Source organism: Dermacentor variabilis, chromosome 4, assembly GCF_050947875.1.
Source record: "Dermacentor variabilis isolate Ectoservices chromosome 4, ASM5094787v1, whole genome shotgun sequence".
NCBI lineage: Eukaryota > Metazoa > Arthropoda > Arachnida > Ixodida > Ixodidae > Dermacentor > Dermacentor variabilis.
Window position 1 is genome coordinate 43,275,210 of NC_134571.1, and position 26,374 is coordinate 43,301,583.

Genomic DNA, 26,374 nt, shown 5'->3' on the forward strand with positions numbered 1-26,374 from the left:
AGCGCGGCAATATCCACGGTGCAGGTATGCACCCGATGACCGGTGCATGCCATGCTGGCGTTGTTCTTATTCTTTCTTTTTTGTCGCGCTATATACATGTCGCCACGTGGCTTGTGCGTGGGCTGTGGCACGTGGCCAACCCACGCCTTGCGAGTGGGTGTCACACAGCCAGAAAAATAAGCAGCCGTCTTTCCACGCCGAAGGTTATTTTTCGTCTGATGGCGACCGCCAGTGAGCCGCTCTTTGCGTGGGACATTTAACGTTCACAAAAGAGCTAATTTTTATTAGCTGTGCAGTGTGCTAGGTGATGGCTATCTGTATAGTTCTTGCTATACGTGCGAGGATAGTTCTCGTACACCAGTCCTTTTTGTGTAGCCCGCAGGCGTTGCCAGACGGACTATACAGGTCTTGCGCTACCATATCGCGCGAGAAACTGCCATGTCATTCACGTGTTGGTGTGTACGTGCAGACTGATGCAGCGCAATCGGGACACGCAAGACGATGACACGGCGCTGCTATGCAATTGATGACTTATTGTACGTGATGAATGCGTATCGTACAACAGGAAGCGAAGAATTAGGAAAGACAACGTAACATGAATTGCATATCCCAGCAAAAAGAACAAAAAAAAAACATGTCGCAGGCCGATACGGAGAAAGGAAGGTGAGAGTCTTTTTCTCGAACAAAGGATAATCATGACTTAATGCGACACCGACTATACCGTCAGCGTCTCCTTTCTATATTTCCCTCCAGTGATTGTCGTAGGAAAACTGCATGGCCATGCTGCGATGACTGTTACGTGCTAGCACCGCGCGAAGCAGCAGTATACCGACGCAAAAACTACCGGGAGCGTCTTTGAACACACGTTCTCCAAGTTTTCGCCGACTGGCGTAGTATGCGTCTCGATCGCACTGTGCCCGATTTGAGTGCACTGCCGCGCCAGCTAGGGTGAACTAACGTGCGCGCCGCGCTCTCAGCGTGACATAGTGCCGTGGTCCCGCGTGAGCGCCGCAGCGGCTTCACATTCCCTCCAGCTCCGCGCCCTGATCGCAAAACCGTGTTCCGCTTACTTTTGCTGTGCGTGCTGACGTGCACGGTGAAGACCAGTCAGCACTGACGCTGCTTACCGGAAGAGACACGTCTCTGGTGCGAGCCAGTGTTGTCTGACAAGGAAGGATGCACGTACCTGAAGACCAAACGTACAACAGACAAACAAACACGCAAGCCAGAAAACGAAGGACATGGCGGGAATGCGAGTGCGCGGCCGCATTAAGCCCGAAGACGGTGAGTGCTCGTCTGTACTGCGCAGCGCACAAGCCCTTCGCTACGTGAGCTTAAAGGGACACTAAAGGTTAATGTTAAGTCAACGTGGACTGTTCAAATACCATCCCAGAAACCTCGAAACGCTTGTTTCGTGCGAAGAAGAGACTTATTTTAAGAGAAAATGCGCTCTGAAGCGTCCGCGTACCTCTAGCGCAGTTCAAATATCACCCGCCCTCCTATCGAGGAGTATTGACGTCATGGTCTCATAGTGACATTGCGCCGTCGGTGAGTAAAACGGCTCCCGCAGACGGCGCTACGGCTTTTCTGCACAAAACGCAAACGCGCGGCCAGAAAGAGCCAAGACAGAGCCGACAGCAGCGCGAAAGCGGAACTATGGTGGCTAGCGGAAGGGAAAGCGCACTACGATAAGCTGGTTCTTTATTTTATGACGCCAACTTCGACGCTCGTTGCAATGGATGACCCTGACAACGACACATTAGCTTGCGATGCTGGGCTCGCGTTCAGTGATTTAAGCACTGATGAACGTGACCTGCTGTTGAGGGCTCGCGCTGCCGGCGTCGTTGCGTACTACTACGACGACGGCCTGCTTTGAAGGGCACTTCACGCGACTTCAGTAAGTCGGCGTTGAACTCGTAATCCTCTGGACGAAAGTGCAGCGAGCACACTACGTGATTTTTCGGCTCTTGGCCAGCGCGCTGTGGCAGAGGTACGGCACTTAACCTCTTCGAACGGAGAGGTTCACTCGTTGGCACACAGTGATACGTAACGTTGGATTCGCCGCTGCAACTGCCCTTGGCCAAGTTCCGCGGACCGTTCGCGCATCCCGCTACATCACATGGACGTGGAATTCTCACTGCTTGTTCCAAATGCAAGTTTCGCGAGCCAGCAGGACAACCGCAGCACGACGCGATAAGAAACAACTGAAACTCGAAAGCACGCGCGGCGCGAAGTCGAGCGAAAACGAAACCTTTCGATCACCCATACTACTCAAGGGTAACGTCAAAATGTTGTTTTCTTAAAATCGAAGTAGACAAGTAGCATTTTCTTCCGTCTTATAATCTAATGAAAGGATCTTTTTAGTACGAGTAGTTTAGTACTAGTGGCATAAATTATGATGAGGAGTGCTTTCGTCATCGGGCTAGTACCGGAATATCGCTGGGGGGTCTCAAATCGTGTCATGCATTTACCTCAATTTCTCGGTTACTAAAGCTCTGTTCGCGGTTATATTGACGCCTTAGACGTTCTAGAGCATTGCTTTATCACTTTAACTTGACTTTCCGGTAACCTTTAGTGTCCTTTTAATTACCTGCCCCCTCAGCTCTGCGGCTTTGCATGCCGGTCCCCTTCGTGTACGGGACTGAGACGGCATGCAGGAAAGCCCAAGCTCTTATAGGCCCATTCCCCAGATTCGGTCCGAGTTCGCGTAACTAAATTTCGCGATATAATAGCGTGGGCTGCATATATATATATATATATATATATATATATATATATATATATATATATATATATATATATATATATATATATATATATATATATAGTGTGCGCCTCCCTTGAAGCATAGCTTGGTTATTGTCGCGTCTAACTTTCCGTCCCTCGTAACCAACTCGCAGTTGGTTACGCAGTTGGCCAGTAAATATACCTAACTACACGAGCGTTTTTCTTTTCTTATTTCTTTCGTTTCGTTCCCACGAAAACTGCTGCGGTCGCGGCCGGGAATCGAACCTGCGACCTCCGTGCTCAGCAGCAGAACGTCGTGCACTGAACCGCTGCGGCAGGTAGGCACGGGTTGACCGGCATAAGCAAAAACACACTCACTCACTCACTCACTCACTCACTCACTCACTCACTCACTCACTCACACACACACACACACACACACACACACACACACACACACACACACACACACACACACACACACACACACACACAGTGGGGGGGGGGCTGTAATGCTAGAAAGGCGTAGAGGTCGGCCTGAATGACGTGAATGTAACTTGCTACTGCTCCACACTGGGGACGACATGCAGAGACAGGGTATGCAAATGCGGTGGTATATGGCGTAGAACATGATGGCTGCTGCGCAGGCTACTGTCCTTGTGCAACGCGGGCGTGCATGCTTTACGGCGTGTTCATCTTGACAGAGAGGGGTCCACGCTACGTGGCCAGGAGACCGTTTATGGCAAGGATGATTTGCCGCAGCCGTTCTCTCGTCGCAGGCGCATTTGATCCAAATAGCATGCCGCTGCGGCGCGTCAGTTATTTGTTCGCAGCATAACCGCCATTCGGCGCCGCCATTCACCGCTGCTATACTCGTGTCTATACTGCACGATGTGGATCTGTCGGCCTCCCGCGAGATGACATCCATATGTTTGGTCATTGAAACTTATACCGCACCGCGGAGACTGGATCTGATGTCTCTAGAACTGTCGACACTGCGTTTCGTTCATTTCGTGGCGTCGCCTATGCTCGGGAGAGTCCGAGCTTCGCCCAGACAATGGCTTTTCTCCATTGAACTAAACTGTTATTTCCTTTTCCTTTTCTTTCGCCTTCTTCTTCGGGTGCCTAATATATGCATTTCTGCTACCAAAATCACTAGAATAGGTTAATGGCTAATTTGAATTACCATAGAAAAATTATCGTTAATTTCTCTCGATCATTTGCTTTACGAGCGCCTCGTCTGCTGACCCTCGCCCGGATTGCACAAGCATAGCGCACACGAGTAATATTGCGCTCGACGAAGCGCGGAGCGAGAGAGCGAAAATGGCACTATCATTATAACTATACTTTACGCAACCGTTCTGCGAGTAGCTGAGCTCACGACCTAGGCGATTTTACGCTAATGGGCTTGCAAGGAGCAGCGTCTATTGTAATGTCATGGCCGCCAGATAGCGATCGTGTCATTTCATCGAGAGGCCGTTGTGCTGCTCTCATTTAACTAATTAACAGCTGCGCGCCCCGACAAATGAACCAGAAACATACAAGAAGATTGCAGAAGCATGGACCACGAGTGCGTTCATCACTGGCTTCCAAAATATTCACTTTCTTTCAGGTTTCGTCATAGTTGTTATACTTCATTCTAAAGCTCTACTTTAGGGTTGTATGGCGGTATTTAACAGAGAAAAGGACGCACAGAAAGGCAGGGAGGTTAACCAGAGGTACGTCCGGTTGGCTACTCTGCAAGGAGGGAAGGAGTAGGGAGAGAAAAAGAAGAGTGGAAGGGGGAGATAAAGACAGGCAGATTTACGCAATACCCTTGAACTGTTATACAAATCAGGCGTTAAGGGCTGCTATTAATGGTTTGCGAATACGTTGACTGTCATAAAATAAGTGTTCAATGTTCTCCTCGCATCCGCAAACATCACATGCAGGACTATCAGCCATTCCAATTAGTGCTGATTAGGCATTCGTGAAAGCAACTCCAAGCCATAACCGACAGAGAAGAGACTCTTCACGTCGGTGTAGACCGGCTGGAGGTCTGAGTTGAAGTGACGGGTTTAGTCTGTGCAGTCTTGTGCGCCTTGTATGTGCGGTTTTCCACTCTGCTAAGGAGATCGTGCGTGCTAAAATGCCAAGTTGCCTCGCAGCGTCGGTCCTTGAGAGAGGAACGGGGACGCAGCGGTCTTCTTGGTTTGATGTCCGAGCTGCCTTGTCGGCGTCATCATTTCCTATGATACCGCAATGACCGCAACACTTAGTGTGCCATTGTCCTAAATTTCAAGCACAAAGACAATCTTTGTCCAACACATTGAGGAAATTAGATGATCGTCCTCTGAGTGAACAGACGTTACTATATATAGATCACCGTCCCGACCAAACAGGGCGTCGCCGTTGCGAGTGAAGGAGTTCGACGAAGCAGGCTTTGTGCGCGGCACGGCAGCGCCGCCCTGTTCTGCTGTGAGTGGGGGAGTTGCCGCGGGAACGTCGACAGGGGCTCCTTCCCGCGTTCCGATCAAGGCGCAAGACAATGTTCTACCCGGAACGGCTCAGAGTTCTACGAAGCCCCTTTGACGTCGGCTCCGGACCATTACACCTGTGTGTATGTGCGGCACGTGTATGTGAGTCCTCATCCTCCTCCAAGTCGACAGCCCTCATCCTCCTCCAAAAGGGCTGGTCTACGGTGACGTCGAACGGTGACGTCGAACGATGACTGGACGAACGTTTCCGTTCGCTTGGAATCAAGGGGGACCAAGTGCTTATAAGCAGCGATTGCCGGCTGCAAGGGTGTGCTCGTTAGTGTGCTCGAAATGTACTAATGAGCTGCGTGCTCGTCGTCGTGCTCGAAATGTAATAGTGAGCTGTGTGCTCGTAAGCTGTTTGCTGTATGCGTCGTCTTGCGTGTTCCATTTGGGAGTCACGCTAGACTGTCAATGTATGTCTTGTCTAAGATGTAAATAATGTAAATAAATCCTGTTCACCGAGTTCCTCTCTACGACCGTCAACTCCTTCAAATGGTGGCCGCGGCGAGATCGTCCGACGACTCCTACATCTGGTTGACAGCGGTGGGATCGTCCGACAACTCTGACAACGGACGTTAACCTCAGACGGCCTATAAATCAATCGTGTCGAAAAAAGATGAGGGCTTTTTCTTGCGTTCTGTATGGATAGCTTCAGCAGGACCGCCATTTGCATGACCTTTTGTTCAACCTTTTGCATGACGTAACCTTCGGCGGCGGGTACCCTTTCAGTGCACTAGAAAACTACGTCTCTCTTTAAGAACATGCATGCACATGCACTTTTTTTTCTTTTTTAAATCGCATTTGGCAGATTGCACAGTTCTAGTCCTTGAGCTGGATTACTCGAAGACGCGAACGGGATGGTTCGAAAATACCGTGGGACGGTATTCGCAAAACCCATCTTGCGTAAGTGCTGCTTGAGATTGGTCGTTGCTATACCGGAGTGTTCTCGTTATTGCTCAAATCACTGCATCGTGACTGCAGCCGGCTCCCGAACGATGGCCAATGAGAAAACACGCTCTCTCCTGTATAGGAGAGGCGAGCCTTGAGTGAATCAAGCTACTGCATGGAACTCTGGCCGCTACGGTCGTTCCGCTACACCCGCCACGGTAACTTAGTGGCGGTGGCGTTGCAGTGCTAAGCCAGAGGACGCGGCATCAAATCGCGGCCACATTTCGATGGGGCCGAAATGTAAAAGCGCCCGTGTATGCGGTGCATTGGGTGCACGTTATATAAGGACCCCATCTATAGGTGGTCGCTATTGATCCGAAGACCTGCACTAAGGCTTGCCTGGTAATCAATTCGTGGTTTTGGAACGCAAGACATAATCATTCAGCTACTGCTGGATTGATGGGTCACAGCGTCGTACATGTTTTTGGCTACGCGCTTGCGGTTTCCGAAGTTCTTGTGGCGTGTTATTTTTCCCGCTTTACCTTAGTGAATTTCCGAGAAAGGGAATTTTTTCGAGTCCCATCAAGTCAATATAAGTTTCCGAGTACATGCGTAACCATTGCGAATCGTTGCATTTGTAACGCAATGTATATTGGTGGAAGCCACAAAGCCGTTTGAATACCGAGGAACGTAGTTTAGGCAAACGGCGCCTGCCTAAATTCATTTTTCATGCTGGAGTGCTATTCCATATGGACGACCTCAAATTCCGCCATATATTGTCGAATCCTTCAATGGCGGCATTTTGAGCCAATCGGAGACGCCGTAGCGACTTTCTGGGCCAATCAGAGTCGACAAGGTGGTCAGTTCCACAACTTGACAGTGTCCATAACAGTACCCCTAGCGGCCGAACGGCCACGCTTGCAGCTCCCGTATAGACGCTAGCGTCTTGCAATATTTTGGGGTAAGTACTCTTGTAATGAGCCTACAATTTTTGTCGCTGTGTTACAAGCTTTATTTCTTTAATTTCTTTCCAATTGCCGAATTCCTATAGCCTCCTCGAGCGCCATTCCCGAAAGGGAGCTTGCGCCCTCGTTACCCTCTCTTGACTATAATATACAAGCCAGCTTGATATCAGCCATTAAGGCTATATCGTGGGTGATATAGTTTTACAAGGTTCAACTTTTGATGACATCGTGCAGGCGAGGACGGGAGAATTTTTATGCCGTGTGTGAATAGCTTGCGGTCGATTCTGCATGCGTAACGGACCGCGGTGATTTGAAATAAAGTTTGGAAGGTCGTAAACGCCACGTTGAAGTTCCGTTTTGCTGCTTTTGTTTTCTTTTTTTTTTTTTGCGTATTTGGGCTGCGCGCTTCGCTTTTTCTTTTCTTCGTTTTTTTTTAACGCCGATGCGCCGGGACGCATAGTGTGCATACATAATTGGCTATGCGGAAGGGTCGTAAAAAGGAGTCTTATCTCTTCGTGTTGTTGTTTCGCGCTCTATTTATACTCGGTATACACCACTTGGTTAAGGCTGGTATCGAAAATTTGGTCTCAACGTGCTTGACCGTGGCCATCAACCACAAAATGTTTTTTTCTTATGTGTGTGTGGGTGTCTGTGTGTGTGTGTGGGGGGGGGGGGATAGCGAGAGACACAGAGAGAGAGCGCATTTGTGAGCGCGATATAGAGCTTTGTCCGGTGTAAATAATGAACGGGTGCACTTTACGACTTGAAGTATATAGGCCGGACCACAAACACGGTAATGTTCTTTCACAGAAGGAGTGTGTTTGCTTACTTTAAACCTTGCGGTATAGCATAAATTATGTCAAAATTTTTTTTGTAGAGTGTTGCCTCAACGTTTTATAAACCGCGTGAGCAGACGATAAAATGTAACTGTCTAACAGTGTTATGCGATTTTGCACAGTTTATTCCCTCTCACAGTCGCATGTTCTTAGACTTTTCTTTACTTCTTTGTTTTTTCTTTCTTTCTTTCTTTTTTGCTTTTCTTACGCATGGGATATTGATTTGGCACCCGTGTGCTTGGATCTAGTCACGCGAGGTCTCAGCAGCTACAGCGGGAAATAAAAACTGACAGGAGGGGGAAAAAAAAAGAAGTGGAGCGCGCGTGGGACATGGCCGAAGCTTCGGTTCTGACAGCCGTATTTCTGAAGAGCAAAGTCTTGCATGTGCTGGTCGACCTGTCAAGTCCACTCGCCAAGCATACGTGACTTGGAAGCTTTGACCAACCTCCATTGTTGCCGTCGTCAGTAGAGACCGCGTCTGTTTCTGCTGTGTAACTGTCAGACTGTACAAGGTGTATCGCGTGACTTGTGACAAAATTCAAAGATATGCGAGTGCCACGTAGCTGGACAGAACCGATCGAGGTAATGTTGTTTTCTGTCGCTTAGAGCAAGTCAGGCTGTCTTGCGCGTGTGCGTGCGTGTGTGTGTTTGCGTAATTGTATGATTAGTTATATTGATTAACTTCTCAAATATTATAATAATCACAGCGAAATTGTCGGTTAGGAAATTGTAGGCCATCCCGATCCATCTTTCTGTTACTCTGCATACGTGCTACACAAAAGTGGTTCTTTTTTTCCAAGCCTAAATGAAGTCCGCAAAAGCAAGCGGAAAGTGCCGCGTGACTTTTTAGTGTTTTGCGGGCTTTCTTTACCATTTGGAAAAAGAAATCGATGTAGCACGTATTCAGCAACACAAAGATTGATCGGGAAATGAGACTCAATGTAGCTGCGTATGACGTCACTTGCACCGCGTGGCGTGGCGTGCGAGTGCAAAAAAAACTTGATGGAGACTACAGCTTCAGCAGGCAGCGGTAATATGTACAGTCGAGTGCACAAGTTTATCTAAGTACACGGATGTTTTCGCATTTCGCCCCCATCGAAATGCGGACGCCGTGGCCAGGATTCGATCCCGCGACCTCGTGCTGAGCTATGGTGTTAGGCTGCTGAGCACGAGGTCGCGGGATCGAATCCCGGCCACGGCGGCGGCCGCATTTCGATGGGGGCGAAATGCGAAAACATCCGTGTACTTAGATTTAGGTGCACGTTTAAGAACCCCAGGTGGTCGAAATTTCCGGAGTCCCCTCCTACGGCGTGCCTCATAATCAGAAAGTGGTTTTGGCACGTAAAACCCCATAACTTAAGTTTAGAGACCACGTCATCAGCAGCAAATAAAAACAAAAACAACGTAAATAATAATAATAATATTAATAATAATAATAATAATAATAATAATAATTTATTCTAGCACAGCCGAGCAACGTGAAATTGTATTAATGCATGACGCTGGTCAAACAGGCGTCCCCGGATAGGCACTACCACTGGTCCTGAAACTTTGGCACTCGACTGTACGTGAACGAGGGCAACCGCGGAAGCAGAATGAACATAAGCGCTGTCGAAGCGCAATGGTGACGGACCTCGCCTTGCGCGACTTTTGCTCGCTTGCACTTGGCGCAGGACGAGTGCGCGTACTCTCTAAACTCCTGTAAATATGAATGTGAACCGGCTATAGCTTGTGTGCAGAACTCCGGCGACCGTTTCACCTTCTTACGTGCTTGTACTTCCGGTTTTATAAAGCCTCTCTTTTGTCTACAGGCAAAAATCGCCATCAAGCAAGACTGTTACCTTTACTCTGTTGTAATCTATTAGGAAATTCGCAGGCCGAGTTGAAATCAGTTGGCGCAGGACATGGGCAATTGGAGATCGCAAGGGAGAGGCCTCCGTCCCGGCAGTGGACATAAAATGATGATGATGATGGTTTGATGATGATGATGATGATTATGATGATGATGATGATGGTTGTGGTGGTGGTGGTGATTATGGTGATGATGATGATTATGATTATGATGATCCAAGGACGTCCGAGTAGGTTGTTTGCAAAGCCTCCAGGCATTAGACGACGACATGTACGACTTCATAATTCCTTCATGAACTTGAAAAGGGGGTACCAGTGAAACACAAAGGAGGTGCACACAAAGGCGTTAGACACGGAAGGACGCTGGACTTTGAACTGTGCTTTACTGGAATTCACATCGCCTCACATAACCTCCGACGCATGCGCAATTTCTATTCCTCCCAAGACCCGTGCATCAATGTCAGTTCTTCTACTCCTTCCAAGACCCGTGCATCAATGTCAGTTTTTAATCACATTTTACCTACCCGACAGGTACGCACATTCCTTGTTCATAACAAAGACATATCACTGACACAATTTTCTTTCTCATTTCAAGTGTAAGCGGCTTCCAAGATTTCCCGCTCGTATCTGGTCTTACCCCTCCCTAAAATGGTCACACGACCAAACTCTGTAACTTTTTTTGCACTCCTTGCAGCCGCGGCAATGAACTGTCAGACTGCTTCCCTTGTCCCCGCTTAAGGATGTGTTCTTTTCTTGCAGGCGCTTTTTAACACGCCTACCTGTCTGGCCCATGTAGACTTTACCACAAGCCAACGGAACGCGGCAAACAACACCAGTATTTCACTCGATGAAGGTGTCACGTATTCAATTTTACAGGTCCCTCTCTTTGTCCCCTCGTTTCCAATCCTCGCGAACGGGCTAGCCAGTTTGCAAGGTACGGAAAATACGCAAGGTGCGGTTATGCAAGGTATGGTTATGCAAGGTGCGGTTATGTAAGATGCGGCAATGTGAATTTCAATAAAGCACTGTTGAAAGCCCAGCGTCCGTCCGTGTCTAACGCCTTTTCCTTGTGTGCCCGTCCTTTGCGTTTCGCTGGTACCCAATTTTTCATGTTCTTCATGCACCAAGTGGCCCAAGAGCTTGCGCTAATGCATAATTCCTTAGACTGTGTTTATGGACGATATTTACAAAAATGCGTCCCGTAGACTTTTTCTAAATTGTCTAAATTTAACCTTCGTGTGCGTTTTCTGTTTAACTGATTGCTACTCCGCGCTTTACTGCGAGCTGTGATCGAGTTTAACGGAGCAGCGGATTGTTTCACAACATCAGCGCGCGAAATCGGTCGCGCGGCGAGCCATGGATGGATGGATGTTATGAGCGTCCCCTTTGGAACGGGGCGGTGGGTTGCGCCACCAAGCTCTTGCTATCATACTGCCTAATGTCCTACCTAGGTTAAACAAGAACAAAATGAAAAAGAGAACACCATGAACTCCCACAAGCAAATTTTTCTGATCACCTATTGCGAACTTTGCTTTTTTGCCATGTTATAGGCGAAGGGAGCGCCGACTGCAGGCACCCGGCCAGATGAAGAGGCGGCGATTAAACGACTGAATTCCGCGGAAATGCGGAATCTAGAGAAATTTTCATCAAAGCGTGTGCAGGAATAATGATAGATTCGATTCCCACACCGCATATAGTTTTTCGTCCCAACAACATAGCTTTCTTTCTGAAAAAAATCCCGAGTGGATTTCCTATAGAGCTTTTGTACCAAGTTTATCTTTCAAAAGTACAACGAGTAAACTTTAGAACCTGCTGCCTGGCCCTCCACGATTCTTATATTCTCCTTACGAAAACAAAGAAATAATTAGAAGAAAGAAAGGAGTGGGCGCGGCCGTAGTTTGGTTGAGACGCGGTACAACCGGAACCCGAGGTGATGAAGGACGTTGGGCTCACTGCGCGCCAGTTTTTGGCTCTCCGTGACGCCGCGCCTAGCTTTCAGCTTTGCGAGAACAAAGTTTGGACTTTCGTTGTGTGTGCAAGCAGGATCCCTTGGGGGGATTTAGACGAGGAGGGAAAAAAAAGAAAGGAAAGTTGCCTCGGTTTCTTGCGACGCCTCCTCATCTCGATACCCAATGCTCAACGACTTTTTTCTGTTCTCATTCTTTCTTTGTGCCTTTAATTCTCACTTTCTCATTTTCGCTCTTTTTTATTCCCCATTCGTGCATCTATATCCACGCAGCAGAGTTTGTATTCCCAGTGACGCTTGCCGCTTTCTTTTTGAGTGTGTGTGTGTGTGTATTTTGTGCCTCGACGTCAGGGTGGCATCTCTCTGTATTCCATACTCTCCAGTTCCGTGCACTGCGGCGAGGCATACGGATCCCGTCAGCCAACGCAAGAGGAGCTACGACCGCAGGGAACGCTCGTCCATTATCCGCCTCCATTATCTGTATCCATTATCTTCTGTGGGCCCGCGCCTGTTGGACGGAAGGACGGATTTATCGGTGCACAATGGGCGATACGGTTTTCTTTTTATCCTATCAGACCTACGGTGGGTTCGCGAGCGCTATAAATGAAATTTCGCGTGAGTAATAATTACCAGCGAAAGACTTTCCGCGAGACAGTTTTGCTCACCGCAGCACGGTATTGCGTTGGCGAGACCAGTTTCCGATTCGCTAACGCGTCTCGCCTACGCTTTTCTGCATTGCACGCAACTGATGAGACGGCGGTTGTAGTATGGTCGGGCGCAGCTGGCGAAGTGTCGGAGGCGCGAAGGCGTCGCCACACTGTTCGGTGCATTTCGATTTTTCTGTTTTCTCCACTGATGCTGTTCTTTGAAAGAGAGAGATATAGTGTGTGTTTGTGTGTGTGTGTGTGTGTGTGTGTGTGTGTGTGTGTGTGTGTGTGTGTGTGTGTGTGTGTGTGTGTGTGTGTGTGTGTGTGTGTGTGTGTGTGTGTGTGTGTGTGTGTGTGTGTGTGTGTGTGTGTGTGTGTGTGTGTGTGTGTGTGTGTTTCGCGCGTCGCCGCTGCTATTTGCCAGCCTATGCATCGCGTTCGGATATCTTGGCAAGCCTGTGCTTGTGATTCGCATCAATAGTCGAGTCCAGCTTGTGCGCATATAGCTGCTATGCCTGAAGCGCCCTGTTACGTAAGTTCTCTGGGAACTCGCAGTGTCGAAAACTTTCTCTTTTATACCGGTTATTGTCCTTTTTGCGCCCGCTTCGTTGGTTCGGTGCTCATTTTATAAACGTCTCCAGCTCTATGCTCATTTTTGTTGGTCTCGATCCCGCTCCCTTGATTCTTGTTCGTTCATAGCGACCACGCCTTCGCGAATGGATCTTTCCTTGTGGTCTATTGTCCGCGTAATTATATTATTCTTCCTATACTGGAGCGCGAATCGTTTTCCAGTTCACTTCTAACGTGAGTTGCACGTATGGCAGTCTTCTCCCGCCTTCTTATTTTTGTCTCTTTTTTCTCTCTATAGCGCTGAGTTCAGAAGATGCACCCTTGCTTCTGTATCTGCATTATACAAACCATGTTCCTTTCTTTTCTGTTTTTTTTTTTTACAAGTCTAGTTTAGTAATTGTTCTTGCTGTAACTTATACAAATTGAACGTCTAAAATCGCAAGCGACTTCAGTCGGCACTATACTGCTATTATTCCTGTCCTCATGGCTCATCAGTTGCTAGGCTACTGTTTGCGATTGATTATTAGTGTCGAGTAGCGGCGGTTAGCCATAATTATAGCTGTGCACTACTTGCTGCAGCTTGGAAGAGATGCAGTCGATTGCAACTTGCCGTGCTACGGTTCTTCTTTTTTTTTTTTAATATAGTTGTGTCTTGGGGACCTTCGCTTCGGTTAGCAGTGACAACCCGGTGCTCAAATTTCACTACAATATCGAAGTAAGCACAATGTTTTTTCGACCTCTCGAAATTCGGGCAGTCAGCGTTATCGGCTTTATCTGGGACTTTTGCTGCTGAGTCAGCTATACAGCGTCGTCATTGAAGTTGAAAGAGGGATAGCTTCCTAATATGGTGAGGATTTAAGCAGTGCGATGTCTATAAAGTGAAGAAAAAAGAAAGATAGGTAAAATTCAACTTCAGTAAGATTACATAAATTTAGTTAACTCTGAAGGGATCTGCCATTCATGTAAAAATGAAAATTCTGAGTTAAGGTATATGCGATAATAGTAGGATAAACAAAGTAATCTGTGAATATCCCCTCCTATTGTCCTACCCACACACACTCGTGCGCAAGTAGAAAAGCTCGCAAATATGAAAAAAAATGGAGTACGAAGAGAAGAGTAGTAATGCTAGTAGTAGTAGTAGTAGCAGTAGTAGTAGTAGTAGTAGTAGTAGTAGTAGTAGTAGTAGTAGTAGTAGTAGTAGTAGTAGTATGCGTTAATTAGAACGCCAAAGAACAGCCTTCGGGCCGGGGCGTCGGGGTTGGACATTCGCCGTGAAGCGACCACAAAATACATCTACTCAGAGAGGCGTCTAAGAAGTAAAGGTATGAAAATGCACAGGTCAGAACACGTGGCAAGAAAAGAGGAAAACGTTTCCGTGCGCGTACGTAAACCACTTATCGCTGAACTTCACCAGTTAGTGATTTATTGGCGACGCGAACTTTTAATTATGCTGATAGGTTTCACTTCAGCTGTGATCACCCTTCATCATTAATTGCTCAATTTAGCGTGTGGAGAAGCCGGCGACGTGCTGTAATTGCTGCCAGCATTTCATATGCACGATCATAAGCCGATCTGTCAAGCAGCACAACGATTGGTCATTACGCTGAGCTGGGGTATTGTATAGTTCCATCGACACAGGGCTATAATAATAATAATAATAATAATAATAATAATAATAATAATAATAATAATAATAATAATAATAATAATAATAATAATAATAATAATAATAAACATTGGTGGTGATGCCCGCCTCCAGCCATTGACACTCGCCTTGGCGTCGCACTTTCTATACCTCGCTGCGTCCACTCGAAGACCAGGAGCGTCGGCCGGCGTGCGTCTTTGTTATCCCGCACGTCGGTATGCGCGGCACGCAACAACTTCATCGCGCTGCGGGTCCGATACGCCTACTTTCGCCTTTTGTCCCATCTTTTTTTTTCGTTTTCTCCCAGTTGCCTGCAAGATGGGCTTCGCTCCGCAGTTCGTAAACGCACCGTTTGGGTGTCCCCCTTTCGCAAATTTTTCGTTTTAGCCATCTTGACTTTATTTCGCTGTCAATCGTATACGTGCGCTTAACCGTAGCGTTTCTGGCTTTCTCGCACTTAATCGGTGCTGAACGCACGCGCCGCCGACGCACAGGTGGCGCTGGCGATGGACAGTGATGAAGGGAAGACTACAAATGAAGCTGTGCAGGGTGATGTGGGCTGGACTAGTTTTGAAGTGAGGGAAGCTCGCAGTAAAATTGAGTATGAAGAACGGCTGAGGAACATGGAAGGAAGTAAATGGGCTGGAAGAGTGTTCAGGTATCTGTACAAGAAAAACATTGATTCACAGTGGAGGAAAAGAACTAGGAAGCTTACCAGCAAGTATGCGGCCTGTAGGGGGGGGGGGGGGGGGGCAACACAGCAACAAAGAAGGTCAAGCGGAAAGTCGGAGAGGCTGAAATAATCTCATGGGTAGCGGCAATCGAAAGGAAACCTGCCATGAATAACTACTTAAGAGGAAAAAACGAAATCAGGAAAGAAACCATTTATGATAACCCAAAGGGAAGCTCATTACTTTTCGAAGCGAGATCGGGATGCCTTAGAACACGCACCTATAAAGTGAGATATAAGAAGGAACAAGAAGCATGTGCTTGCTGCGGTAAAGCTAGGGAAACTATGGAGCATGTTTATTAGAATGTGAAGACGTCTACCCAGCGGTCGATTTAGGCACCACTGGCACCTTGAAGCTCTTGGGTTCAGCGGGAGCAGTGGTAAAGCAAACATGTCCGCAATAGGCATTAGTAATTGGCGATTGGAGAATTGGGGGAAGAATCGTAGGGAAACGACAAAAGACGGAGACGTACAAAAGCACAGTTCGCAATAGGGGAACAGAAATTTTGGGCGTGGTAGTTCATAGTGTCTTTTTTTTTTCATTGTTTAACCTAGGTAGGACATTAGGCAGTATAATAGCAGGAGCTTGGTGGCGCAACCCACCACCCCGTTCCAAAGGGGACGCTCATAACATCCATCCATCCATCCATCCATCCATCCATCCATCCATCCATCCATCCATCCATCCATCCATCCATGAGGCGACTGGAAGATTGGTGGAAGAAAAGTAGCGAAACGACAAAAAACGGAGACGTACAAAAGCAAAGTTCACAATAGGGGGTCAGAAAATTTAGTTGTGGGAGTTTATCGTGTTTCTTTTCTTTTTATTTTTTTTTTATTTTTTTAACCTGGGTAGGGCATTAGGCAGTATAATAGCGAAGGCTTGGTGACGCCGCCCCGTTCCACAGGAGACGCTCATAACATCCATCCATCCATCCATCCATCCATCCATCCATCCATCCACCCATCCATCCACCATTCCTGTGGGAAAGAATCCGTTATTTCAGAGGACACCGGACAACATGGCGAACAGCGCGGACAACGGGACAGGTGACGCGGACGGGACAGACGCTCAGTCCTGTTCGTATCACCTTCCTGTTCGTATCACCTTCCTGTTCGTATCACCTGTCCCGTTCTCTGCTCTGTTCACTATTTTGAACCTTGACCAAGCGGTCCCGCTCAGGAAGTCTAACAGTGCAAAGTTTAGCAGTGATAAGGTCGGGCTATTTGGGTATTTGTTGTTTCGCCTTCTGCACGGGGGGAGGAGAGGGGCACTGTAGCGTAAACACACATACGCAAGGCGTGAGACAAGCGCCTGGCGCCTAACTGAACTCCAACTAACTTTTATTACGTAGTACATGCTTTCTCTGCAGTCGCAGAATCTCGGGAAGCGACGCCAAAGCCGTAACAAACGATAGGTGACAGCCGCGTTAAATGTAATGTAACGGGCTGCACGAAGCCCAGAAAACGCAGTTCTTCGCTCAACATCGAAGAGAAACGCTGAGCTAGTGTAGGCTGATGAAGTTTTCTTTCAAAACTGTTTTCATTCCTGCGACGGGAGAAGTAAAATGTTGATTACTAGCGGATAAAATGAAGGCCAAACTTTTTTTCTCTTTTTGAATTTCGCGAATACCGCGCAGCACCAGTGCTTTGATGCGACGTCGCGGATAGCAAATCACTTTCTTTTTTTTTTGCATTTGGGCCGTATTTTCGCTGAAGAAAACGGTTCTCCAAACTTCTTGCGTTGAGTATTGAGTTCATGCATTTTAATAATTATTTTTCAATGAACAATTAACAACGAGACGGGAGCAGACGCTCCGTCACGTCATGGAAAGCTGTCGTGTGAGCCCGACGGAGAGGCCGCCACCAATATTTCGTTTCCGCGTGTTTCCTGGCTTATCAGCCTCCCTCTATTTACTCCAAGAATGAGCCGCAGTCTAGAAAAATAAGGTACTAATGCAGTTTACTATTCCTCTTTATTTGTCCGTCTAAGGCCAGCCGAGTGTTTTACCCGCCAAACAGGCCTGCGCTGCGTCTTAATTTTTTTTTTTTTTGCTTTCTTCTTTTCAGTGTGCATTAAGCAATGTCCTTCTCTCTGACATCTCTTCCTGCGACAAGTTACTCAGCTTGCTGCTGCTCCATAACTCGAGCGACCAAACTCGAGTCATGTCTCACACGTCGACCAACCTGTAAACAGAACTAAGGGCGCCTCGCACACACTTTGACTTGATCGCGTTTCAATTGATGTCGATACAGAGAAAATGGAGAAAGCGTGTCTGCTCCGGCCGTCGTTCTGGAGTCTGGAACTTCAACAGGCCGCCTACATGTTACGATCGGGAGGCTCTTCCGCTACGGCCTTAGGGCGACAAGCTCCTGTCATCTAGTTGTCAAAACAGCGAACTTCGCTCACTCTTTTTTTTTTCTCTCAATCTCTTTCTTCGTTTCTAATACTGTGTAGCCTTTTATTCACGAACTTTTAAAAACTAAGATTGTCCGGGCAGACAATTCTGATATACACGAGGTGAGGAAAACGTCGGCGACATTGTTACGTCTCCGTCGAGCACCTTATCGGAAACCGCTGTTAACGAACGGTGAAGGAAAGTCGTGCTGAAGAGGTGCTGACATGTATAGATTGGAGTGCCTGGCAAAGGAAGTAACCTCTGGGAAGCGTTAAGACGTGGGTTTTACCTTTTTGTGCGCCGATTGAAGTCCACCTTCGCGACTTCCTTCTCTGCTCCGACTTCTGTCGCGTGTTCCGTCGTTATTTCTCCTGGGAACCTGTTCCAGACTCGAGAGGCGCACATTGGTCGCTGTGTTGAAGAAGGCGGCAGGCAGTAATGAAACGCGTCGATACTGTATAGAGATGCGAACTCAGCTGTGGTCGAAAGTTTGATTTCTGAAGACTCTTTGCACACGTGACCTTTAAGAGATGGCTTACTTTCGTGTGAGTATATTTGTGTACAGCTGTCTTCTTGGGGCTCACGGCCTAGTCGGGCTGTTGATTCAGCTTTTAGCGCATACTTCTTGCCGTAGCGTAATTTTCTTTTTAATGCATTATAGCGGGTCTTCACCCGCATTGGAGGTACCTAACAGAAAACGGGGTCCGATCCTGGAGATAGTGCGATAATAAACTGGACCGCTGTCATGCTACGCTGTTCCCAGTAATCGCTGTGTTGGGAAATGTAGTGCAGAATGTGAATGATCTTATAGCATTTAAATAACCGCGCCTCGAAACCTTCGCTTCATATCGATTCCAGCACGTGTGCTGGATCTGACGTCATCGTACTTGTATAAACATATGTACTTCTCGAACTTATAAGATAGTGCGATAATAAACTGGACCGCTGTCATGCTATGCTGTTCCCAGTAATCGTTGTGTTGGGAAATGTAGTGCAGAATGTGAATGATTTTATAGCATTTAAATAACCGCGCCTCGAAACCTTCGCTTCATATCGATCCCAGCACGTGTGCTGGATCTGACGTCATCGTACCTACATAAACATATGTACTTCTCGGACTTATAAGAATGGTGCCGCATACTTTAAAAGTTATCGGTCGATAAATTCTGCCGAAAGTATCCTTTTTTTTTATTTCTTTAGCGTATAAGCATGACTTGGAATAAATTGCAAGGAAAAGAAAATGAAAACGATTAATTAACATACCTACCCGTCTTGCCCTCTGGTTACTATTTCGTGTACGTGCATTGGAATAATGTCTTAAGAATAAGCCTTAGCTCGGAATCAAATTCGATGCCTGCGTTTCAGATGCACGTAAAACGCAAAAATGTACTTGTGAAACAACCCCTGGACCGATTTGAATGAAATTTGCTGAATTTGGGAGAAAAAGAAAAATTCCAATGACAGTAGCAAGTAAAATTTCGATTTAATACCTGACCTTTCTTAGCGAGATTGGCGAAAATAAGCAACTTTTGAAAACCTATAACCACGAAGTTTACGAATTCGTAAACTCAGCACCAAAAGCAGATATCACAGTTATGTGAACTGCAGCTGTTAGAGCGTGTAAATAAAACAAATTTATATGTATTAATTTGCAGCTTACGTGAATTTGTTACCACGTTTACGAGGGTTTTGTAGAAGTCCTACTTACATATCAATAGCATATTTGAGATCGGTGTATAATACATCAATTTTGTCCGCTTTAGATCCATTATTAGGCTCAGTTTACGGAACGTTGATGTCATTTTTTTATTGCTGAGTTGCACAATTGTGAACATGATAGTTTCGTTATTTAATTCTGCGGTATTCAACAACCTTAATTTTAAAAAACGGGTTGGCCTAAATAATTCTGCTTCCTTCAATCACTGGATTTTAAATTTTTATCTTAAGTTAAACCTGAAGACTTTCTTAATTAGCGAATTCTTCGGGAAATTGTAAAATAAAACTTCGATGTAAGCATTCTTGAGGTGAAACCCGAGTTGTCACAAGTGTGTTTTGTAGTTTACTGAACCGTAAAGGGCCACAACTGAAATAGTTCTGTGAACACAGCGATTTCTTCGCAATTCTATATTCGTCAAGGTTGAGATTCTCTGTAAAACAAGCACGACGCGTCCTACTTTTCTGAACTGCAGAAAGCAAAGCGTCTGTGCGCGTGGCTTCTCTTAGACGTCACAGCGACGTCATCATTAGTGGCCTTGCCCTTCCCTCTCTCCCGTATATCGGGCCGGTCCTGGGCCATTTCTGCCGCCCCCATGAGTTCATATTAAGAGCATTTCACTCGGAAGCACTGAAATAGCACCGGACCCCGTCGCGTCACTTTTTCTCTTGCTTAGCTGCAACTTGCTCTGCCGCACTACTCGTAAGCGAAGCCGAAAAGTGCCCTTTGCAGGAGGGCGGATTCGAGGTCTGAGTCGTGGTGGGTGGGGGGGGGGGGGGGGGGGGGGCGGTGACGGTTCTTTTTCTGTCGATGACTAGTCGACAGAAGAACGAAAGAAAGAAAGAAACACGAGTAAGGCAAAAAACGAGAAAGCCGGATAAATGGCCCGAGGCGTCCCTGGCAACTGCATCACTAGTAAAACCGGTGAGAGCTAACTAGCAGCCATTGCCATTCACGGAACCAGTTCGCGCGCCAGCGCTGCCAGTGGGCCACAGCACATGTGCCGCGCTGCGTGGAGCTTAGCAGTCGCCTCTTTTTAGCAGCGCCTGTAACGGAAGGCTTTGAATGGACTTGCGCGCGGCTTCCTGCGCGGTTCCCGGAAGGCGGTAGCTCTTCATTTCCTTCTTCGGTGCGTTCGCTAAGTCCGATGTGAAACTAGTGCGGTGATAAATTATAGAGTTAGTCGGGCATCGGGTTCTCGCAGTGTACATTACAGAGCAAAAGAAAAATATAATATAAATCGGGAAGAGCGCGGGAACGTTCGGAAGTCTTCGTGTTTTCGTTGTGTTGAAAAACTGTTGTTTAACCGAACGAGCTGGGCGAAAATTCACGAGAAGTAGGAAGTTTCATGGAAGGGAAGGTTTTCTTTCTTTGTAAAAAGAAGGGGGAGGGAAAGGGGGTGGTAGGTGAACTTCCTTTTTACATTTTATAGTACGCTTGTAAAGCAAGACATCTTTAAAATCTCTTTCGTGCATTGTAACCGGGGCACATTTGTCCCATTGAACCTTTTTTTTTTTTTTTTTGTAAACACTGAACGTAAACGCTATGGTAGTGTTTTTCATTCCTCGTTGATTGTTAACACTTTTCGACTACGATTGCGGTGTGTCTGCTGTGTGTCGCAATGTTTTCCGCTGAAGATCTTTCACTTGGCGATTTAGGAGTTATGATTGAACGTTACCATCTCTCTCTCGTTTGCTATTTCTTTTTGCGCATGTTTCGGCGTATATTCTGAACTCGAACAAGGGTCGGCATTTTCCTTTTGTCTAATATAACAGCATTTCGTTTTATGCTTCCTCTTTGTATTTTTCTATACTGCGGTGGCGATCCACAGGCAGCGACGGCTTGGATTGTTTGCATGTTTCCATTGTTTACAATTGTGTGTGTGTGTGTGTGTGTGTGTGTGTGTGTGTGTGTGTGTGTGTGTGTGTGTGTGTGTGTGTGTGTGTGTGTGTGTGTGTGTGTGTGTGTGTGTGTGTGAAAATGAATGAGAAGGAGAGGTGGGGGGAGTTCGTGCTCTCCATTTTTTGCAAACACCAGGAGGTACAGCTAGTGTTCTTTTTCGAGCAGGTGCTCGCGGCCGCTCGAAACTGTCCAGCGCGGATTTTATGGGCCTGGGAGCTCTCGTTGGAAAATAGGTCCGTACACTGCGTTGCATGCATATATACTCCACTCGTTCTTATTGATAGGCTTTGTCTTTTGTTGCTTGGAAGCCAACGAGGAAGATATCGTGTCGTAACAGCGCCCACGCGGCCCAGCTCGGTGGAGCGGGCTTTCCCACCCATGTATATTGGGCTGCCCGACTCCCGGTCGTGGCGACTCCATTTGTTTCGGTCTGCGCGAAACACCGAGGCCGTCGCTGCCGTTGCGGCGCTCGTTGGGGTGGGCCTCAGGTGTCGGCTGCTATTTGCATGCGCACCATCGAACGACTCGGGCGCTGCCGCAGCGGTGCGCGTCGTAGCCTCTGCCGTACACCCTTCTATGTTGCCTGCCCAGCCATTCGAGATGCAGCGAAGCCACGTTACCACGTAACAACAACCCTGTGTACGCGAGAGCATGAACAATTCTTGAACTTCGGTCGCAGCCTCTGATTCGCCGTCCACGTTCTTCATAAGTGCAGCGGCAGCACGGTCAGAAGAATGGAAATTGGCGCCGTATGCGCCGCGTAAACAGTGGCCAACATTTGAAAATATGGCGCCCCCTGAGTGTACTTAAAGATTCGACGCGATTCAGGGGAGGCTGTGCTGCGAGAGTGCGACATTGTTCTTGATGGTATAAAATGGACCAGCGTAACTTGCCTGAACTCTAGCGCAAGTGTTGTTGTGGAGTCTTCCGCAACGTAAATGCGTTGTTTTGGTCCCAGGTGGACATGGCGTTCTAAGTACTGTGGGTAACAGTCGCTTTAGAAAAGTGGTGCCAGAGTCCTTCAAAAGCATTGAAAGACTCTGGTAGTACTTACCCCAAATCATGCGGTGCTGCGTGAGCCCACGTTGGCGACGAGCGTGAGCGCGTCCACCTTCCCGGAACTCAAATAACCACCACGCAATTAAAGCTGTGTACGTATGCTATATGCTTATGTACGTGTACGCGTAACCTACTATTTGGGTTCTGAGCTAGCGCTGCTATATAATTAGGCACCCGAGAAAGTGGGGTGTATACCAGCCGCCGCCATAATAGCTCAATTGAGCATCGTGTACGCCCCGTGTGGGTTCGGGGCGTTAACGTTGCTTAACGTTGCTTCCACTTTCTTTTTCTTCATTGTGATAATGAGGTTACACGCAAATTTTAATGCTGTACTGTTATCGGACCCATCTTGAATGCTCAAGAAAGAAAACACGAAGAGAAAGGTTTCTTCCCCTGTGATCGTCCTAGCTTTGGCATCTTGTGTGTCGGCTTTACATAGGCCTTCTCAAAACGCACCGTTTCGTGCGGGTAGGGAATGTCTCATTCCGTAGCATCCAACATCGCTCTCTTCCTCAATTCCTTCGATAATTCCTCTCGTGATGTTTCTGGCAACCTTTAGATCGCTAAGTGCAGAGGCATGTTACAGAGGTAACGAAGCAAAGTGCCCGTGTCACGGGCAAGTATAGATCGATTATTCTTACCCGCCGAGAAGGTCGCGTATAATGGCTTTGCCGTTGCCCGCGGGTGCGGGATCGAATCCCGGCCGCGGCAGCCGCATTTCGATGGGGGCGAAATGTTAAAACGACCGTTTACCGTGCGTTGGGTGTAAGTCAAAGAACTCGAAACGGTCAAAACTAATCCGGAGTCTCCCACTACGGCGTGCCCCATAATCGTATCGTCGTTTTGGCGCGTAAAACCCCGTAACTTAATTTCTTTTTAAAATCGATTACTCTTCATATCCACCCTGTATTGACCCGTCGCAATTGGCCGCGCGCGGTCGCACTGCTTAGCAGCTTGGTCACACGTGGCGGCGCTCGTTGAGGTGGGCCACAGGTATAGTGTACTAGTCTATTACACCATAGCCTAGGTGTTGGCTGTTATTTGCATGCGCACCATCGAACATTCTGGAGCGCACTGGCAACACGAGGCGGTCGAATACCGCACTTAGGCGCATCTTTTCAAACTTCGTGGCCGACTGAGTGCGAGATGGCGGATTCATTCGTGAACCCTCCCCTCGGCTACAACTGGGTGACCGCGGAGTGAGCGAAACGAGTAATTGAACGCTCGTTGCGTGTCTTACGTTCCCGGCTTCCTTTCGCGCTTCGACTCCACGCATTATGGTGTATGATAGTCACTGTGTCCCCACGAGCGTCTTACCAAGCTGAGGAGCAGGGGTCTAAACTAATGCAGAAGACAGCCCCGGCCTTGCTCTCCTGGGAACAGGGCCCGGCGCTGCTCTGGCTTGCACTTATGTCTAAATATGCTACAGTTACAGCCGGCGGTGGCGAATCTTGATAAATAAGTTAGTTTCATCACCACCGCCGTCATATGGCCTCGTGACGGTGCACTAACCTGTGTTCCCCCAATGTTTTCTGTCGCTGCAGCCACGAGACGCGGACGTCATCATGGCTGCCCCCCGTGGACTCGTGGAGCTCGGCGTGTACGGGGCTGCCCTACGGCTGGGAGGCGGCCGTCGACAAGAGCGGCAGGACGTACTTCATCAAGTGAGTGCTGCTGCTGCTGCTGCGCCCGTCATTTCTCGCGAGTGCCGTGAATTTCGGGCTCTGCGCGGCGAACCTCTTCGCCTCGTCACTGTATAGAACACATTTGTGAGCTCCACAGGTATGGTGGCTACCATAGGCGCGTATACGTGCGCAGAGCGTCAGCTGCCGAGTGAGCCAATGTCGCGCCCAATGGGCACTGGGTCCAACATACTGCGCTGTTTAAGAAGCTCACATCGGCGCGTAGTCCAACATGGCGGACAGTGCAGACTGCAGGAAGATACGCTGTCTTGTCCCGACTTCTGCGCTGTGCGCAATGTCGAACGTAAGCCAACTAAATTGCCTATCTTAGAACTCTCGCGCAGTTCTTCAACACGGGCGCCAAGCCATCCATTACAGTAATCATTGTGGACATTATAAAGAATTCCCGTTGAGTTTTTATCACCTTAAAGAAGTTTCCTTTACAAAAGCTGCTGCATTTCAGTAAACATTTTGCGATGGCCGACGATCGCCCACTAGACAAGAGAAAATTGCAGGTAAGCATACTTAAGGGATGCTATTGGCCTTGCGTACAAAATCTAAAGCAGTATTTATGTTTTGTGCATGTACAGAACTCAGTGTGATTTTAATCTAGTGGTGCGCATTACGCCGCTTGCCGGTTCCAGAACTCCCAAGATAGGCCTACGTGCTTTGAGTGGTGGCATCACTCGGTAGGGCTCAAATCCCATACATTTGAGAGCGGTACTGCGTGGGGCAAGACTTAACGCCATACTTCCATTCTTTCTTTTCTTGTTGTTCTTTTTAGTCAGAAGATTACTTTCAACGGGGCCGTCGGCCTTCCTAAATGGCGATGTACACTCCAAGCGCACCGCCTTGCAGGCCTTGTTATCAAGTAGATAGATGGCGCTACCAATGCCCAAAGTCGCTCGCCCCGGTGCAAGGGTGCGTTCGCGTCCATCTTCCACACCGAGCCGCGGGAGGTTAAGTGAGACCGAATGCAGGCTCGCGCTGATTAACACGTTGCCAGCCCGCTTCGACGCCCCTCTTCCCCCTGACTCGCTCTACATCCTTCCCTCCTCCTTTCCCCTACGGACACCACCATGGCGCCACCCCGTCGAGAGCAGGGTAAGCGTGCCCACTTTCGGTGATCCCGAGGCACGTCATTCAGTCAACCGGTCTTTGCTCGCCCAATAAGCCTAAGCGTGTCTCGGCTTGTTCCTGCGGTACGACCTTCTAATACTGTTTCTCTCTACCTATCGCTCCCCCTTTCTCGTGCCGATACTCATTACGGCGCTCCCCGCTGCTTTCATTACTCGGGCGACCGCGCTGCCACCGAGTTGGTCGCATAATCCTATTCGCGCCCCACCCCCTTTTGCCGCGTCCTCCCGTCCGTCGGCGAATGTTTACGCTCGCGCTGGACATCCATCACTGCCCTGTCGCTCTCCAAGATCCGCCACGGGAAAACAGCGAGATCCTCCTCCTCTCTCCATCTTGCTCTCCACCTCTACCCTTTCAACCCATGCGCGACACAATCGCGCCGATCGAGTCGAGGAGGCCCGGGAAAATAGGCTCCGCAGGCTCCGCCGCACATCTTTTGCCTGGGGGGCCACAAAGCGCCTTCACCTACTTCGATGCCGCCGAGATGCCAAAACGAAAGTGCCAAGCCTGATTATAGGACGGCCCCTTAACTTTGTTATTGCCGACGTATCGACCGGTCGTCACCAAGTGCAGCTGCCCTCTCGGAACTTTTCTCGACAGGGCATGCGCGCCGGCCACAGAAATCGAGCACTTTCTGTTACTTTCACCGTGCTCTATAGCCACACGGAGATTTTTTTTTTTTTCGCCACTTCTGTTTCGACAGCTCATCCCATCATCCGTAAATGTAGGTTGTTACAAGAGTTGTGGAAGCTGATAGTAGGGAAGCTAATTAGTGTTCTCATCGAGGCGTGGGCGTAATTATTATTTCAACAAGAAATGCGCTCTACCGCTAATAGGCTATAGTCGCGCAGTTTGTATGCACCTTTACTGCTTTGTTGCGACGAAATGCAATAGCCACTCGAATATTGGACAACGTACTAAAACATTTCTTGTGGGGAAAAGCATTTGATGGTAGGAAACGTTCGTTTTCATATAAAGCCAGCGTAGGCCGTGTCGACTGTAGCGAAAAAATATATTAAACTTATGCGGCTCAGCATGCGCTGCTCATAATTTGTCATTCACGTGAGGTATTTTTCATGATAGTTCGCTCAATTCTTTGTTTCTCGCTTGTGTTGCCCAATGGAAGTTCATTCTGCC

The 26,374-nt window shown here is 48.0% G+C and overlaps 1 protein-coding gene across 3 annotated transcripts in view; it reads left to right on the plus strand.

Moving 5' to 3' along the window:
- The window catches only part of LOC142579020 (uncharacterized), a 445,280-nt gene that overhangs the window by 385,128 nt on the left and 33,778 nt on the right, over nucleotides 1-26,374 (plus strand). For all 3 annotated transcript variants that reach the window (XM_075688799.1, XM_075688798.1, XM_075688800.1), the window contains one exon: nucleotides 23,963-24,082. In XM_075688799.1, coding sequence (XP_075544914.1) covers nucleotides 23,963-24,082 — 120 coding nt within the window. The remainder of the gene's footprint in view (nucleotides 1-23,962; nucleotides 24,083-26,374) is intronic.